This window comes from Somniosus microcephalus, chromosome 5, assembly GCF_052327205.1.
Source record: "Somniosus microcephalus isolate GS21.2 chromosome 5, FLI_Smic_1.0, whole genome shotgun sequence".
NCBI classification, from domain to species: Eukaryota; Metazoa; Chordata; class Chondrichthyes; order Squaliformes; family Somniosidae; genus Somniosus; species Somniosus microcephalus.
Genome location: NC_140991.1, coordinates 43,418,575 through 43,437,952, shown reverse-complemented (window position 1 = coordinate 43,437,952; position 19,378 = coordinate 43,418,575). Strand labels below are relative to the sequence as shown.

Sequence of the window (19,378 nt, the reverse complement as noted above, 5' to 3'; positions counted from 1 at the left end):
TATGTTGAATAGTGAGCAGCCGGTAGCATACTCCAGTTTATTGAATATCTGAATACTATATTCATATTCTGGAGAGTCTTGTTGATTTCAGCAGACTTGAGATTGGTCATGGATGGAATCATGGTGAAGACAAAGGATTTGACATTTCATTTAAAAGGATTACATTTCTTCAAACAGTCCAAGGTTTCCCTGGTTCTGGTATTTTGTAGAATTTTTATTGTGATTTTAAAATAGCAGAAATAATAACTCTCTTCCTAGTTCTAACGTTATTGTCACAACTCATCGGATAATGAACAGCACATGCCAGCCTACGACAGGACTTGGATAACATCCAGACAGGCTGATAATTGGCAAGTAACATTTGTGTCGCAGAAGGGAAAGTCTAGCCACCTCCCCGTGACATTCAAAGGCACCACCACTGCCAATTACTGCACCATCAACATTAACTCCATCATTGATCAAAAGCTGAACTGGACCAGCCAGTATGGCTACACGAGCAGGACATAAGTTGGGCACTGCAACGACTGGCTCACCGCCTGACCTCGCAAAGACTCCAGCATGTGCAAGGTTCAAGTTCCAAAGCAAAATACTGTGGATGCTGGAAATCTGAAATAAAAACAGAAAGTGCTGGAAATACTCAGCATCTGTGGAGAGAGAAACAGAATTAACGTTTCAGGTTGATGAACTTTCGCCAGAACTGGAAAAAGTTAGAGATGTAACAGGTTTTAAGCAAGTGCAGGGGTAGGGAAAGGGGGGAGGGGAGGAGAGATTAAAAGACAAAAGGGATGATGGTGCAAGGCAAAAGGAGATGGTAATGGGACAAGTAAAGGAACAAAAGATGGGTCTGGAAGAGGTGTAAATGTGAATAGCAGAATCATCAACAGCTGACATCCAAAAAAGATGGGGGCCAAGGTTATGATCTGAAATTGTTGAACTCGATGTTGAGTCCAGAAGGCTGTAAAGTGCCAAATCGAAAGATGAGGTGCTGTTCCTCGAGCTTACGTTGAGCTTCATTGGAACAGTGTAGGAGGCTGAAGACAGAGGGGTCAGAGTGGGAGTGGTGCGGAGAATTAAAGTGACAGGCGAGCAGAAACTCGGGGTCACGCTTGTGGACTGAACGGAAGTGTTCCACAAAGCGGTCACCTAATCTGCGTTTGGTCCGCCCAATGATACAGTATACTAAATTGAAAAAAGTACAAGTAAATCGCTGTTTCACCTGGAAGGAGTGTTTGGGGCCCTGGACGGTGGGATGGGAGGAAGTAAAAGGGCAGGTGTTGCATCTCCTGCGCTTGCACGGGAAGGTGAAGTGGGAAGGGGGAGGTTTTGGGGGTGATTGAGGAGTGGACCAGGGTATCGCAGAGGGAACAGTCGCTTCGGAATGTTGAAAGGGGCGGGGGAGGGGAAGATGTGTTTGGTGGTGGGATCACGCTGAAGGTGGCGGAAATGGCGAAGGATGATTCATTGAATGTGGAGGTTGGTGGTGTTGAAGGTGAGGACAAGGGGAACCATATCATGGTTCTAGGGGTGAGAGGAAGGGGTGAGGGCAGAAGTGCAGGAAATTGAACAGACGCGGTCGAGGGCCCTGTCAACCATGGTGGAGGTGAATCCTCGGTTGAGGAAAAAGGAAGACATATTGAAAGCACTGGTGACATTGTTAGAACAGATGCGACGGAGAAACTGGGAGAATGGCACAGAGTCCAGCGTGCAATGGAATAGCAACTACTTGCCTGGATGGGTGGGTGCATCTGCACAATGCTCAAGGAGATCGACACTATCCAGGACAGAGTAGTTTGGTTGATTGGTGCTTTTGCCACTGGCCTCAAGATCCACCCCATCACCAGAGCACTGTGGCTGCAGTATGTTCGATCTACAGGATGCACTGCAGGAGCTCCCAAAGGTTACTTTGACAGCACCTGTTCCCCTGCAACCTCTACCACCGAGAAGGACCAGAGAAGCAATGTTACGAAACACTATCGTCTCCATGTTAACCTCTAAGTCGCACACCAACCCGACTTGGAAATATATTGCCGTTCATTCATCATCGCTAGGTAAGAATCCTGGAATTCCCTATCTAACACCATGGTTGGATCATCATCACCACAAGGACCAAGGCAGTTCAAGGAGAAGGCTCACCAGCTGCTCAGGGCAACTGGGAATGGCCAATAGATGCAGCCTTGTCAATGTTGATCACATCCCAAGAACAAATATAATAAAAGAATTGGCTGGATTTGCAGGTAACTTTTTTTTTCTCTTTGAGTCTGATTTGTAGAGATGGTCCTCCTTTAGGGCGAAGCTCCACTGTTCGGTTCCATTCTTGGGGCAACAGCCTGCCTAGCCAAGACATGTACACTTTATACAACAGAGTCAACTGCAGCAGGTGCTCTGTAGTGCTGCAGTGTGATCTTTTCACCATCTGTTTTATATGTGAGATTTAGAGCTGTTTTGGGACAGAATCGTGCATAGAATTTACAGCACAGATACAGGCCATTCAGCCCAACTGGTCTGTGCCGGTGTTTATGCTCCACACGAGCCTCCTCTCGCCCTATTTCATCTCACCCTATCAGCGTAACCTTCTATTCCTTTCTCCCTCATGTACTTATCTAGCTTCCTCTTAAATGCATCTATATTATTCACCTCAACTACTCCTTGTGGTAGCGAGTTCCACATTCTAACCACTCCTATTGATTTTGTGTGCACGTATCAGCTACAATCGCTTAATAATGAAAACCTTTCTTTCTGAACTTTATCGGTTTTTGAAGATGCTGAATTTTTGACGGCGATCGATCTCGGTGACATGGGGTGTGTATACTGACAACTGACCTTTTACTCTGCACACTTGGGATTATTGGGCCTCGTGTAGAGGCTCGGGGCAAAGATGAGAGGGCAGCAGGATCAGATGTTACCAACGATTAGCAGGAAAATTTCATTATCTTTAGAGTCAAGTTTAGAAATGAAAGTTTTCGCTGCTGGGCACCTTCAGCTCATCCTATAGATACACAGCTGATTATTTTTCTCCACGCTTCAGATTTCTCTTTGCCGTTCTTTTATAAGTGTTCCAATGTACTTGAGCGGTGCTCAGATTTCACAACGTAACTGATTGTTAGCAAATTGCCTTGGAAACTCTATTTCAGTATCATAGCTTGTTAACCGTCAGATTATTGGAAGGTTCAAGGAAAGTTCTTGACGGTGCGGAATATTACTGTAATTAACTTTGCCCGAATATAACAGTACTTTTCTGTATTAGTAACCCAAACCCTTAACTTAAACACCTGAAACACAAGTTCATTTCAAAATTTAAATCTTTTACCCTGTCATAGATATTTAACCACCTATTCATCATTTCCTCATTCTCCCACTCTTTTTTTTCTTTTTTATGTTAACTTTAATGTATAAAATTCTGACAGGGCTAGACAGACTGGATGCAGGGAGGATGTTTTCCCTGGCTGGGGGGGTCTAGAACGAGGGGTCACAGTCTCAGGATACGGGGTAGGACACTTAGGACTAAGATGAGGAGAAATTTCTTCACTCAGAGGGTGTTGAACCTGTGGAATTCTCTACCACAGAAGGCTGTGGAGGCCAAGTCACTGAATATATTTAAGAAGGAGATAGATAGATTTCTAGACACAAAAGGCATCAAGGGGTATGGGGAGAGAGCAGGAATATGGTATTGAGATAGAGGATCAGCCATGATCATATTGAATGGCGGAGCAGGCTCGAAGGGCCGAATGGCCTACTCCTGCTCCTATTTTTCTATGTTTCTATGTTTACTCTCGGGTACCTATTCTACCCCCTATTTCCCATAGTTTCAAAGTTTTAATTCATTTTCTTGCCTTCATTCTGCTTCCTTGATCTCAGAGGTGGGAACAACTTTTAAAACAACAAATAGTTTTTGTTGGCTGAAAGTAGATTTTCCAGACACTTGCATTCAAACCATGCAGTATTGGTGCTGATGAGGAAACGGCATAAAACTTCGGTTCAATCTGAATAGTCATTAAGCCAGACAGTAGCCAGTGAAAACTATTCGCAGTCTTGCTTCTAATATTGAACATTATTGATGTAATGTGGGTGAAGGAGATAGGAAACAAAGTGGCCGAGCAGATAAACTGAAGCAAAAGCCACCAGCAGTTCCACTGGGGAACTAAAATCAGGTTGGTATAAGTTTTTGTGAAAATCAAAACTTAGACTATTTATTTTAAATTGGTTGATAATTTAATCTGGGTCCTAAAGATTAGCTTCAATTAGTGCCGGAAGCATTCAAAAGAATGAAGTGTAATGGCTAATCATTTATAATACTAACGTGTGTCAAAGGACTAGAGTTAGTTATATGAAGCATCATGTCTATTCAATATTTTGCAGTGGTTATACAAGGCAACGTTTTGTATGTGCTAGACTCTTTAACTTCATTCTCAAGTTTGTTTCTACATTGCGTTGCTCAATATATGTAGAGTATTAGTTTTGCGGCTCTGAATGTGCAGTTTTACCTTGTGACTACATGACTCCCAGCCACACTCATGCATATTAATTCATTTTATTGATAACTAAAGGAATAAATAAACAGTACACGTTATTTTAGTGTAATGATGAAGGGTTATTACAGTACCGCCACACAGTACTGCCCCCCGATTTATCAAAATCCACGACAAGGCCTTGGACAACGTGGACCACTTTCCATACCTCGGGAGCCTACTGTCAACAAGGGCAGACGTCGATGACGAAGTCCAACACGGCCTTCAGTGTGCCAGTGCAGCCTTCGGTCGCCTGAGGAAGAGAGTGTTTGAAGACCAGGACCTCAAACTCGGCACTAAGCTCATGGTCTACAGAGCAGCAGTGATACTCGCCCTGCTGTATGCCTCAGAGACATGGACCATGTACAGCCGGCACCTCAAAGCACTGGAGAGGTACCACCAATGCTGCCTCTGCAAGATCCTGCAAATCCATTGGCAGGATAGGCGCACCGATGTCAGTGTTCTTGCTCAGGCCAACATCCCCAGCATCGAAGCTTTGACCATGCTCAATCAGCTCCGATGGAAGGGTCACATCGTCCGCATGCCCGATACGACACTCCCAAAACAAGTGCTCTACTTGGAGCTCCGACATGGCAAGAGAGCCCCGGGTGGGCAGAGGAAACGCTTCAAGGACACGCTCCAAGCCTCCTTGAAAAAGTGTAACATCCCCACCGACACCTGGGAATCCTTGGCCCAAGACCGCACAAAGTGGAGGAGAAGCATCCGGGAAGGCGCCAAACACCTCGAGTCTCTTTGCCAGGAGCAAGCGGAAGCCAAGCGCAAGGGGCGCACGTCAACCCAAGCACCCCACCCACCCGCCCCTTCAACCACCATCAGCCCCACCTGTGACAGAGACTGTAGGTCCCGCATTGGACTCATCAGTCACCTAAGAACTCATTTTTAGTGTGGAAGCAAGTCATCCTCGGTTCCGAGGGACTGCCTAAAAAGATTACAGTGTAGGAATTGCTAGATTCCTAACCAAAGGACTGAGATCAAGTCAGTCTGTCAACCAAGTGAAGTTTAATACTGTTTTGCAGAAGTGGCAATCAAAACGCAGGAGAACTAACTAACAGGTCTATGCTCAATGCTGGCTCCACGAGGACTGAGGGAAAATGCTCCTCAGGCTGACGTCATCACGTTTCCCGCCGTTGGGATCGTCACGTGACCCACGTGGTGACGGCATCGCGTTCGGTCTCAATCCTACAGAGACCGCGCTATTTACATGCAGTAAAACGAATACAGGTACAGATTCATTCTGTTACAGATAATTATGTACATCGATATAAGAGTCCCTTGGTGGCTCTGCCACATGCGCCCCCCCAGAATTGTCTTTACAGTGAAAGTCAATCGAAGAGGATGTCGGACAAGCCTGTTCGAATGACTCCTATATTCCCGGAGAGGAATTTGCTGAGCAGTGGATGGGCTGACAGGTGGAGCGATCCGGTCGGACGTAGTAGCGGCGGGCGGTCGTCCACGATGTGGTGGCTGTGCAGTTTCAACCGGCCGGTCGAGGTCCAGGTGCGCAGGCTTGAGGCGGTCAATTGAAATGTAGTCGGGTTTGCCACCGATGTCAACCAAAAAACTCTTGTCGCCTGCTTCCAGCACTTGGAAGGGGCCCATATAAGGAGGCTTGAGTGGACCGCGATGGGCATCATGGCGAACAAAGACAAACGCGGCCTGCATTAACTCTGTTGGTATGTGAGAGGAAGGAAGGCCGTGGTGCGACGTTGGAATTGGCCTAAAGGAGTCGGCTGTTTCCCGGTGGGTGCTGAGTTGGTCGGCTGCGGACCACGGTTTAGTCGGCGATGGCAGGAAATTGCCTGGCACCCGGAGTGGCTGGCCGTACACCAGCTCTGCAGAAGATGACCGCAGGTCTTCTTTAGGCGCCGTGTGCAAACCAAGCATAACTCACGGGAGCCGATCCACCCATGCGGTGCCCTGCAGGCTGGCCCTTAGCGATGCCTTTAATGACCGATGGAAACGTTCGCACAACCCGTTCGCCTGCGGGTGGTAAGCCGTGGTGCGATGGAGCTTGGTGCCCAAACCTAAGGCTACAGCGTTCCAAAGTTTGGACGAAAACTGTGGACCGCGGTCGGACAAAATATCAGCCAGGACACCGAAACGTGCGACCCACGAGGAGATAAAAGCCCTGGCGACATCAGCGGAGGTAGTAGACGCCAAAGGAACCGCCTCTGGCCATCTTGTAGTGCGGTCGACCATGGTCAGGAGGTGTATGAAACCTTGTGACGGCGGAAGCGGCCCAACGAGGTCTACGTGGACATGGTCGAAACGGCGCTCTGGCACTTCGAAAGTGGCCAAGGGGGCTTTTACATGCCGTTGCACTTTAGATTTTTGACAAACGACGCAGGTGTTAGCCCAGTCACAGACATCTTTACGCATTCCTCTCCAGACGAATTTAGATGCCAGTAATCTTTGAGACGCCTTCACGCCAGGATGCGAAAGTCCGTGTATGGCATCAAAAACTTTGTGACGCCAGGAAGTCGGAACGATCGGGCGGGGATCTCCCAAGGAGACGTTGCAGAGCATGGAGGTGCCTGCTGAATGGAATTGCACATCTACTGGCTGGAGGCAGAAGTCGTCGGTGCGGAACGCCTGTGTTTCCGGATCAGTTGCTTGGTCGGCAGCCATGTGGGAATAGTCTATGCCCAGTTGGACGGTCGCGTGCGACCGTCCATCAGCCACCACGTTGTCCTTGCCGGCCACGTGCTGAATGTCAGTCGTAAACTCCGAAATAAAGGTAAGTTGTCGCTGCTGTCAAGTCGACCACGGTTTGGCAGTCTTGGCCATAGCAAACGTCAGTGGTTTGTGATCCACGAACGCGGTGAATTGGTGTCCCTCTAATAAAAATCGAAAATGGCGGATAGCCAGAAACAGCACCAACAACTCCCTGTCGAACGTGCTATATTTGCGTTCATTACGTCGTAGTTGGCGACTAAAGAATGCCAGTGGCTGCCACGTGCCGCTGACCCACTGTTCTTGCATGGCGCCTATGGCGTAGTCAGAAGCGTCAGTCGTGAGAGCGATGGTGGCACCAGGCAGTGGGTGTGCCAACATAGTTGCATTTGCTAGAGCGGTCTTTGTGTCGCTGAAGGCGCAGTCCATCTCGGGCGTCCAACCCACGGGCCCTTTTCCCGGCTTCCCTCTGAGAGCCTCGTAGAGTGGTTGCATAAGTTGCGCAGCCCTAGGAACGAAACGGTGGTAAAAATTTACCATACCCAGGAACTCCTGGAGGGCCTTGATGGACTGCGGCCGTGGGAAAGCTGTAATCGCCTCTACCTTCGACTGAAGCAGCATCGCGCCTTCCGAAGTGATGCGGTGGCCCAAGAAGTCGATTTGTGGTAGGCCGAACTGGCATTTGGCCGGGTTGATTATCAAACCATGTTGATGGAGGCGGCGAAAGAGGGTGCGCAACTGGCAGATGTGTTCCTCTTTGGTAGAGCTGGCGATCAGGATATCGTCAAGGTAGACAAATAAAAAGATAAGGTCCCGCAGCACCGAATCCATCAGGTGCTGAAACGCCTGCGCCACGTTCTTGAGCCCAAATGGCATCCGGAGGAACTCGAACAGTCTAAAGGGAGTAATGACCGCCGTCTTTGGGATGTCTTGGGGGTGTTCGGGCACTTGATGGTATCCACGGACGAGGTCGACCTCGGAGAATATTGACTTGCCCGCCAAATGCGCGGAGGAATCCTGTATATGCAGTATTGGATACCGATCGGGAGTTGTGACGTCATTAAGGCGTCGGTAGTCACCGCATGGCCGCCATCTGCCACCGGGTTTCGGGACGATATGGAGAGGTGAGGACCAGGGACTATTCGACCGGCGAATAATCCCCAGCCGCTCCATTGCGGCAAACTCTGCCTTTGCGGCCGCGAGTTTGCTGGGTTCTAAGCGCCGAGCCTGTGCGTAAACTGGAGGACCGGTCGTAGCGATGTGATGCTCCATACCGTGTTTGGCGGTCGGGGAGGAGAAAGTGGGCTTGGTTAGTTCCGGGAATTCCCCGAGCAGGCGAGTGAATTCATTAGGCGCAGGAGACCGCGTGCGACACAACTGCACTGCGGAAGCAAGGGATGGAGTTGAAAGTGGCCGCATTAATCAGTCGACGATTTCTCACATCCACCAAAAGGCTGCTGGCGCATAAAAAATCTGCGCCGAGGATGGCTTGCGAGATTTTGGCAGTGATAAAGTCCCATTGAAAACGCTGCCTGTCAAAACACACCTGCGCCCGTCGTTTACCAAAGGTACGGATGGCACCACCGTTGGCGGCCTGGATGGGAAAACCACGCCACCCCGTCCGGATGTCGAGGACGGAGGCAGGAAGAATGCTACATTGCGCCCCTGTGTCGCACAAAAACCGTCGGCCCGAGATGGAATCGGTAATGTAAAGGAGCTTCCCGGAATCGCCAACCGCCATCGCGGCCATGGGACATCCTTCAAGCTCGGTCTTCCTTTCCCGTATTTGGTGCTGGCGTTTTTTCTTCGTTTGAGGCGTGAAACTGCAGGGAGGCCGGCAGCATCTGGCCCTCGCGCCGAAATGGGCGTGGTAGAAACACAAGCCGGGCGTCGGGGCGGAGTCCGCGAGGGAGGGGCGCCTCGTGGCGGCGCAGAATTGCTGCGTGGCCGCATAAATGGTGTCTGCTTCAGCGGCGAGCGCTACGCAATCCGTAGTATCCAATCTTGCGAGGGCTGCCTGTATCTGCTCGGGCAATTGACTCAAGAACAATTCCCGAAAGAGGAAACATTGCGGTTCGGAGCCAAGGAGTGTGAGCATCTGGCACATTAGCTCCGATGGCTTGGAGTCGCCTAACCCGGGCAGCGTCAGTAAGCGGCGTGCGCGCTCCGCCTTCGCGAGGCCGAAAACCTGAATTAACCGCGCTTTTAGCGTGCTGTACTTGCTGTCGACCGGGCGGTTTTCCAGCAGGTTGATGATCCTCGAAGCCGTGGAGCCGTTGAGTGCGGAGACCACGTAGAGGTAACGGGTCTGATCTGCCACGATGTTTTGAAGGTCAAACTGAGCTTCCACTTGCACGAACCAGGAAGCCGCCTGTTGTTCCCAAAACTGAGGGAGCTTCAAGGCCACCGCGTTCGCTTCCATCATTTCGTTGCGTTGTGCTTCCTCCGCGAAGATCGTTCGCAAAAGTTCGGGGTCACCACTGCAGGAATTGCTAGATTCCTAACCAAAGGACTGAGATCGAGTCAGTCTGTCAACCAAACGAAGTTTAATACTGTTTTGCAGAAGTGGCAATCAAAACGCAGGAGAACTAACTAACAGGTCTATGCTCAATGCTGGCTCCACGAGGACTGAGGGAAAACGCTCCACAGTCTGACGTCATGACATCATCACGTTTCCCGCCATTGGGAACATCACGTGACCCACGTGGTGACATCATCGCGTTTGGTCTCAATCCTACAGAGACCGCGCTATTTACATGCAGTAAAACGAATACAGGTACAGATTCATTCTGTTACAGATAATTATGTACATCGATATAAGAGTCCCTTGGTGGCTCTGCCACAACAGCAAAATTGTTTAATGATGTTGGACTGAGTAACCTATGAGCCCAAAGAGTAAATGTGTTATGTTTTTCTGAGGTCATAAAGCAGTTTCCTATCTATCAATCAGTCTGTCAGAAGTTATAAGCTGTGGTTCACACAATGCGACAGAGTTTCCGCTTCGGGCACAGTCAGCCGTCCAGGTGCAAATTGCACCCAAAATTGTGCTCGTCTTCTAAATTGTGCTCAAACTCATTTGCATATCGCTGAACATAAAATCTGTCATGAAGCAGTGCAATGTTTTAGAACGTAATATTTTCCAAAAAAATTTGCCTTTAAAAAATATTCTTTATATATTTAAGAGTGGTAATTTGGTGCAGTTTGAGTACTACAACTGAAAATGGGTTTATCACAAAAAATAAGCATTTTTAATCAGTGTCTAGTCCACCACCTGTGAGTGACCTGATTTTTAAATAAGTGAAAATGACTTAAAAAAACTATACCAAACCATTTCCTGGTTATATTGGTGTACAGTAGTCAGTTTCTTAGTAAATTAGAAACAATTATACTCAAAAGCTTTTAAAACGTACCAATTAGTGTCCTTGTGCTCAAAAGAACCAGCTAAATGTTTAGAGCCTCCTCGAAGGCCTGCAAACGAGCGCAATAAGTGGAAACTCGCCCTGGTAATTGATTTGAGGGTGTGGCCAGTTTTGTGGGCGGGGCCAGCTTCTAGTGCGATTTATAAAAAAAAAAAAAAAAAATTTTTTAAATTAAACTAACGCAAAAGATTGCGGAAATTTGCGCTGGACGTAATTTGTGCTTGAAATTCCCCGATCTTTTGTATCGGATTGGCAGATTCCGGGCAAATAGCATTGAAAAACACAGCGCAACCTAGCGCAAACTCCAGGCCAATATGTTTGTTTGTGGAGAATGTTTATTTGTTTTGATGGGAGAAGAAACAGCTGCTACTTTTCCACATGTTTAATCATAAGCTACATTTGACTCTCATGAATATTTTTCCTGGTTAAAGTGTTGATTTTATCTTTGTAGAAAGCACCATGGTGGTATCGCATCTTAATTTCCTAATGCACTTTGCCATGGAATAGTAGGACATGAATTCACTCCTGGCTTCCTCAGGTGCATTTCCTCTTCAATTGCAGCGTCAGTGCAAAGTAGTTTTGCTTCACATTAATGCTAAACTTTTGTAGTGTCAATTTTAAGTTAGGGTTTGACCTTGCATCGCTAAATGTCAGCTTTGGCTTAGTGGTAGCAGGCCCACCTTGTGTCATTGGTCACAGGTTCAAGCCCCACTCCGGAGACTTGAGTACACAATCCAGGTTGACACTTCAGTCCTGAGGGAGTTCTGCACTGTCGGAGGGAGGCGCCATCTTTCAGATGAGACGTTAAACCGAATCCCAGTGTGCTTTCTCAGGTGAACGTAAAATATCCCATGGCGGTATTCGAAGAAGAGCAGGGAGGTTTCCCCAGTGTCCTGGCCAATAATGATTCCTGAACCAACCTCACTAAAACAGATTATCTGGTTATGTATCTGATTGCTGTTTGTGGGACCTTGGGTGTATGCAAAATGCTAAAGGCCGCCAATGGCAAAATTGGGAATGCGCAAAAGGACAGAATTGGAGGAGCACAGAGGGTTTAGGGCTGTAAGAGGTTACGGATATGAGGAGAGGTGAGGCCAGTGTAGGTCAGCGAGCACAGGGGTGATGGGTGAACAGGACACGGTGTGAGTTAGGATACGGGCAGCCGAGTTCTGGATGAGCTCAAGTTTACGGAGGGTGCAAGGTGGGAGGCTGGCTGGGAGAGCATTGGAACAGTGGAGTCTAGAGGTAACAAAGGCATGGCTGAGTGTTTCAGCAGCACACGAGCTGAGGTGGGGTGGAAACTGAGGTGGAAGTAGACAATCTTGGTGATGGAGAGGAGGTGGGGTGGAAACTGAGGTGGAAGTAGACAATCTTGGTGATGGAGAGGATATGGGGTCACCTCAGGGTCAAATAGGATGCCAATGTTGCAAACGGTCTGGTTCAGCCTCAGACAGTGGCCAGGGAGAGGGATGGAGTCGGTGCCTAGGGATGGAGTCGCCGGTCGTCAGGGTCACGAGATGAACGTTACAGATCAGGTGCAATAATAGCTCAACTTTCGCTCTTTTCCATACGAATGACTTGGTTTTTATTTCAATGCGAGTAACATTTACAGTTATGGAGCCAGCTAAATCTGTTGGAACTGCTTCATGCTATTGTGATGTTATTGTACCTATAGAAATTTATAGTTTGTGGCGGGAATCGAAGACAAAAAGCTTCGGTCTTCCCAATATTTAGTGGAGTGACAGGCGAAGAGTACATTTTATAAATAAGAATATAGGAATTAGATACAGCACTGGTAACATCAGTGGTGTAATGTTCATTTTATGGCCAAGAGGGAAAACATTTATACATTTGAAAAGCTCAATGTATGCATAAAGCAACAATAGGATTCAATATATAAAAAATATTTTTTAAAGACAGTATTGGACAAATATAAAATGGAATTATTTTGCAATAGAGAGTATAAAAACAGCACTGTTTTGTTTGATGAGGCAAAACTATTATCTGATTTTTTTATTCTATAATAAAAAAAAATCAATACAAAATTCTGACACTTCAAAGAAAAACTATTGGTTAACAATTACCTGAGTGAGTGAAATACAACTTTATTTATTAAAAAAAAAAATCAACAGCACTAAGAAGAGAAGAGGAGAAGGCTGGATTAATCAAGAAGTAATGCTTTAGTGAAGCCAAATCTTGGTTTGAAAATGTTTTAAATAGAAAAAGGAAGGGAAAACTTAGGGAGGTCCTGAATGAGGTAGATTAACTAAAAGTTCAGTGATTCTTACTTTCAAGATGATGAGAATGCAAGGAACAAGAGCTTATTAAAAAATGTATCGTCATTAAATAAAAATACAGAAAATGTAGATTGGCAAAGCGGCATGCAAATTCATATCTAACTGGCCCCCGTGAAGGGCAGTTGTTTCCTTTGTGAAAAAAATAACAACTGAAGCACTATACCATTTCTAAATGCAGAAACAGTACTCTCTCAGTGAAGTTTATTCGAAACAGAATCATCATCATACCGTAGATTCCCTGTTTTGAAGTGTGTTACAATGAGTTACAGTGAGCATTGTTTTTCTGCCTTTAATGCAGGAGTGGAGCCTTCACTGCCACAAGAACGTCGAACGCCAGTTACACCATCCTCCTCCTCCAGATACCACCGTCGCCGGTCGTCAGGGTCACGAGATGAACGTTACAGATCAGGTGCAATAATAGCTCAACTTTCGCTCTTTTCCATACGAGTGACTTGGTTTTTATTTCAATGCGAGTAACATTTACAGTTATGGAGCCAGCTAAATCTGTTGGAACTGCTTCATGCTATTGTGATGTTATTGTACCTATAGAAATGATTATACTCCTTTCTTTCTTCTCCCCACCCTGCCTAAAAAAGCTCCCCACTCCCAAATATTTGTGTTTGCAGCCATGTTGAGCATGAGCACTGTTGCTGTGACGATATCTCTCTTTGTTTAACGTCGGGTTTTGTACCGCTCTGATGTCTCTCGCACGTTTCTGAAATTATTTACTTGTTTGAACAAAAGGTTCAGTTCAAGCTTCAGAAAAATCTGACAACACTAATAATCAAAGTAAAAAATTAAGACTGTGTACCTGAATCACAAGTGTAACATATTGGTAGATTGAAGATGTATTTTCTGGTAAGCCACCCGTTATTTGCTTAGCAACATGCTTCCTTACAATTATGTTTCAGCACTGAGATTCTAGAAGTCTCCTTTCTCATCCCCCCCACCCCACTCTACACCAGAACTTAAATACCTTGATCCCCCTTTTCTGATATCCTTATGTTCCTTTTCTCTCCACACCCACAACTATGATCATGAGCCACGGTCTTCTTACTGTGCTTGTCTTCCTTGAGTGCAGTTGCTCGGTGAACAGATTGTACTTCTGTTCCCCAAGGTAATTCGTCTATCTTCAGGGAGAAGACAGGTGATGGAACTGCCATGGTTTATTATTTCTTCATTTAATGACATACCACTAACATTATTCTTAATGGTTAACCAATATGGTTGTGTATGACTGATGGCTTCATAGAAACTTTAAAACTAAAGATACTTTATACTTGTTTCATAATTAGGGTTTGTGATTTGGAAACCATTTTATAATGATTGTACTCTTGCAATAATTAGCGCTCTAAACAAACTGTTGCAGTGTTAACTAAATTACGTTTTCCACTTGGCAGTCCCATGAGTTAGGAAAATATTCTGATGCATAATCCATTACAGAACTTCATTGTAAATGTAAGAAATAAAAAACAAAACGGTGTCCAGTTAGTACAGATCTGAGTTTGTGCTCTACAATTTCTGATCACCACGTCTGTCTTTTATACTTGTAATCACATAAATCTTGTTTAACTTTTGTTATCTATGCTGCTAGTAATGCGCATGTTTTTTCTGCTGTTTAGATCACTACTCAAAAAAACTAAATGTTAGTTCCTGACACAACGTCATGCGGAGTCAGGGGACAAGTAGCAGAATGGATAGCAAGCTGGCTACAAAAACAGAAAACCGAGAGTAGGGATTAAAGATAGTTACTCGAATTGGCAAATGGTGGGAAGTGGTGTTCCACAAGGCTTGGTGCTGGGACCTCTGTTGCTCACCATTTTACATTAAAAGATTTGGACTCTGGAATTGGAAATACAATTTCAAAATTTGCCTATGACACCAAATTGGGGGGTGCAGTTAAAACGGCGATAAAATACAGAAGACATTTAATAAATTTGCAGAATGGGTGTGTAATTGTCAAATGAACTTCAAAATAGATAAGTGTGAGGTAATACATTTTGGTAGGAAGAATAAGGAGGTCACGTACTCTTTGGAAAACAAGTGTCTAAATGGGTTGAGGAACAGAGGGGTCTGCTGGTACAGATACACACATCACTAAAAGTAGCAACGCAGGTTAATAAGGCCATAAAAAAAGCAAACAAAGCACTGGGGTTCATTTCTAGAGGGATAAAATTGAAAAGCAGAAAAGTTATGTTAAACGTGTATAGAGCCTTGGTTAGACCACACTTGGAGTACTGTGCACAGTTTTGGTCTCCACATTACAAAAAGGATATAGAGGCACTGGAGAAGGTGCAAAAAAAATTTCCTAGAATGATACCAGAACAGAGAGGTTATACCTATCAGGAAAGATTGAACAGGCTGGGGCTTTTTTCTCTAGAAAAGAGAAGACTGAGGTGACCTGATTATGAAAGGGTTTGGTAGGCGTGGAGAAGATGTTTCCACTTGCGGGTGAGACCAGAACTAGGGGCCATAAATACTTTGTAAAATTTTTTTAAAAGATGCTCTTCAGTTGAGTGGAAATATTTTGGAGAATCAGGAAATGGGAGATGTTTGCAAAGTTTGGGAGTTGCTTTCATCTGTTGGAATGTCTGAGAGCTGTGTGATTTGTGCTCCCAGGAAAGGTTCTTCATGTCCGCCTTTGCAACGAAATACCACCTGTATATAAAACATGTAGAGGTCACTAAAGTGTATGTTCTGAAGAAATTCAAAGACGTAATAGCCCAGATTTTCCAGGGGAAGTATGGTGGAGCGGGACTTCTGTCTGCCCAACAGTCTAAGTGCTCAGCAACTGTAATTTCTGGAGTCAATGCAATTTGTATAATTTGTGTTGGTTCCATGCATAGAAACTGCATGTAATGGAGAACTCACTAATTTGGGCCAATAAATAGCCTGCTGCTAGAGGAATAAAAGGCTTGCAGCAACTTAAAGGGACTTCCACTACAGTAGAAATAATGGCCCAGAATTTGCTGGGAAAATAACGGCGAGTTTAATGCGCACACTGTTATCAGTGTGTAAATAATCCAGCAATTTGTGGCGAGGAAGAGATATGTTGTGAATCGCCACAAATTGTTAGAGGATTTGTGCGACTCCGCCGATAGCCTCGTGAGAACGGGAGCTCGCCATCAACCTCCCCGTGAGTGTCAAGGAATTGCTGGATTTGCTCATTTATTAACAATTAAACTCGCTGCAGAAAGCTCGGGCTGGTACTCAATGACATAAGGACCCTTTTAATGATGAGATTTATGTTCCTGCAATGCCACTCGTCCTCTCCAGCCCAGAAAGGGAACAGTTGAAACTGTGGGGTCTCATTCCTGCAGGTAGTAAATTGGCTCGGAAGGGCGTTCCCAAGAGTGGGACCAAGGCACCTGAGATCTCTGCCATCAGTGGTTGTGCTAAAGGAGGGGGTGCACAGAAGACTGGAATCAGAAGAACAAATGCTGGAGGAGTTGTAAAAATAGTGTGGGCTGAGTCCATGAAGTGGGTTAAGATGAGGATAAAGATTTTAAATTGAATGTGTTGAGCGACAGTATAGGCCTTCCAGGCTGGGTGATGGCTGAGCAGTACTTAGTGTGGCACAGGATATGGACAGCTGATTTTTGAATACATTGGAGTTTATGTAGGGTGATAGGCTGGTGAAGAGAACGCTGGAGAAATTAAGTCTAGAGGTGACCAGCATGGATAAGGATTTCAGCAGTGGCGGGGGTAAAGTGGAGTAGAGACTGCAATGTTGTGGAGGTGCAATTTGAAGTCCTGGTGATTGTTAGGATGTTGGGTTTGAAACTCAACGGAATAGAAGCCAAGGTTTCGTAGGGCCTGATTCAAACTGTATTCCTGGTTAGAGAGGGGGCGGGAATCAATGGCAAGGGAGCAGAACAGGACAGGTAGAGTATATGCCCAGTTTGGCTGAAGGCTGCCACCATTCGCAGAAAACAAACTGGATGCTTGCTGCAAAAACAACCATTTGAAAGGCCAAAGCTGAAATGCTGGGATGTTGTATGGGAAGACATGATTGAAACAGTGATGATAGGCAGACAACTGGGAGAGTTGGTATAGTGAAGAACACATCACCAAAGCCTTTTATTTAAGGCTAGCCTGGTTATCGTCATTAACTGACTACAAGAATGTGCAAGATGGTATAAAGTGTACGCGATGTGTGAAAGGAGTGAGTTTGTTTGGCCGAATCTCCTCGTTTTGCTCCATGCTTTATAGGTTCTTGTACATGTTTCAGTGAAACTGAAGATCAGAAGATCCATCCCCAAATATGAGAATAGCCAAGCCATCAAAAATATTTTTTTTCTATAGGCTGAGTAAGTCCTGCAAATATCTCTGGTTCTTTTCATAAGGCTCTGGAAATAAAATAGATGTGAAAGTGATTGAAAGCTATAGAGTTAAGTATAAGCATTGATAATTGTACGTTGTATTAAATATTATAGCAGGAAGGAAAAAGAATTAGCATTTATCTGGTGTCTTTCATTTCCTCAGGTTGCCCCCCAACGTGCTTCATAGCCAGTTAATTACTTTTCAGATTTAGTCACTGTTGTTCGTAGGCAAATACAGCTCTAATCCTAACCTTGTTCTTCTTCGAATAAGTGTCATGGGATCCTTTACATCCACCTGAGCAGTCAGACTGGCCTCAGTTTAACATCTCATCCGAGCGATGTCAGTGCTCAAGTCCTGTCCTGGGGCTTGAACTCATGACCTTCAGACTTTGAGTTGAGAATAAAGACCGGGAGGAGCGCCCCTGGAGGGAGCACAGCGAGAGCGGAGCAGTCCCGAGCGGCAGGAGCCTGAGACCGGGAGGAGCGCCCCTGGAGGGAGCACAGCGAGAGTGGAGCAGTTAAAAGAAGCAGTCCCGAGCGGCAGGAGCCTCAGACTGGAAGGAGCGCCCCTGGAGGGAGCACAGCGAGAGCGGAGCAGTTAAAAGGAGCAGTCCCGAGCGGCAGGAGCCTGAGACCGGGAGGAGCGCCCCTGGAGGGAGCACAGCGAGAGTGGAGCAGTCCCGAGCGGCAGGAGCCTGAGACCGGGAGGAGCGCCCCTGGAGGGAGCACAGCGAGAGTGGAGCAGTCCCGAGCGGCAGGAGCCTGAGACCGGGAGGAGCGCCCCTGGAGGGAGCACAGCGAGAGTGGAGCAGTCCCGAGCGGCAGGAGCCTGAGACCGGGAGGAGCGGACCTGGAGGGAGCACAGCGAGAGTGGAGCAGTCCCGAGCGGCAGGAGCCTGAGACTGGAAGGAGCGCCCCTGGAGGGAGCACAGCGAGAGTGGAGCAGTCCCGAGCGGCAGGAGCCTGAGACCGGGAGGAGCGCCCCTGGAGGGAGCACAGCGAGAGTGGAGCAGTCCCGAGCGGCAGGAGCCTGAGACCGGGAGGAGCGCCCCTGGAGGGAGCACAGCGAGAGTGGAGCAGTCCCGAGCGGCAGGAGCCTGAGACTGGAAGGAGCGCCCCTGGAGGGAGCACAGCGAGAGTGGAGCAGTCCCGAGCGGCAGGAGCCTGAGACCGGGAGGAGCGCCCCTGGAGGGAGCACAGCGAGAGTGGAGCAGTCCCGAGCGGCAGGAGCCTGAGACCGGGAGGAGCGCCCCTGGAGGGAGCACAGCGAGAGTGGAGCAGTCCCGAGCGGCAGGAGCCTGAGACTGGAAGGAGCGCCCCTGGAGGGAGCACAGCGAGAGTGGAGCAGTCCCGAGCGGCAGGAGCCTGAGACCGGGAGGAGCGCCCCTGGAGGGAGCACAGCGAGAGCGGAGCAGTCCCGAGCGGCAGGAGCCTCGGATCGGAAGGAGCGCCCCTGGAGGGAGCACAGCGAGAGTGGAGCAGTCCCGAGCGGCAGGAGCCTCGGATCGGAAGGAGCGGACCTGGAGGGAGCACAGCAAGAGTGGAGCAGTTAAAAGGAATGGCAACAACTCAACAGTGGCAGGTTTTGAAAAAGTGACATCAGAGTAAAAAAAAGTGACCAGCACAAGGGAAGGAGCTGATTGGTGAGTAGCTGGTGAGTGTATTTTTTTTTAATTTATAAGTTTATTTCTGCTAAGTTAGTTAATAGCCTATTAAATAGAGGCATGGCAGGGCAGCTCAGTCCCGCGGAGTGCATATCCTATGCCATGTGGGAAGTCCTAGACGCTTCGCATAGCCTGAATGATCACGTGCGGGAAGTGTCACCAGCTGCAGCAACTCGAGCTACGGGTTTCGGATTTTCAGCAGCGGCTGGAGACACTGTGGTGCATCCGCGAGGCTGAGAGCTACGTGGATAGCACGTTTCTAGAGGTGGTCACCACTCAGCTTAAGTGTATGCAGGCAGAGAGGGAATGGGTGACCGCCAGACAGAAGAGGAGGACCAGGCAGATCGTGCAGGAGTCCCCAAAGTGCATCACGCTCTCCAACCAGTATTCTGTGGTGAGTACTGGTGAGGCCGATGGTTTCTCTGGGGCGTGCAGCCAGAGTCAAGTCCATGGCACCATGGGTGGCTCAGCTGCACA

At 47.2% G+C, this 19,378-nt stretch overlaps 1 protein-coding gene across 10 annotated transcripts in view; it reads left to right on the top strand.

Annotated features, from left to right (window-relative positions):
• Positions 1-19,378, top strand: part of LOC147117016 (disco-interacting protein 2 homolog C) — a 597,563-nt gene that overhangs the window by 385,018 nt on the left and 193,167 nt on the right. For all 10 annotated transcript variants that reach the window (XM_085987581.1, XM_085987586.1, XM_085987582.1 and 7 more), the window contains one exon: positions 13,214-13,324. In XM_085987581.1, the coding sequence (XP_085843707.1) occupies positions 13,214-13,324 (111 nt within the window). The remainder of the gene's footprint in view (positions 1-13,213; positions 13,325-19,378) is intronic.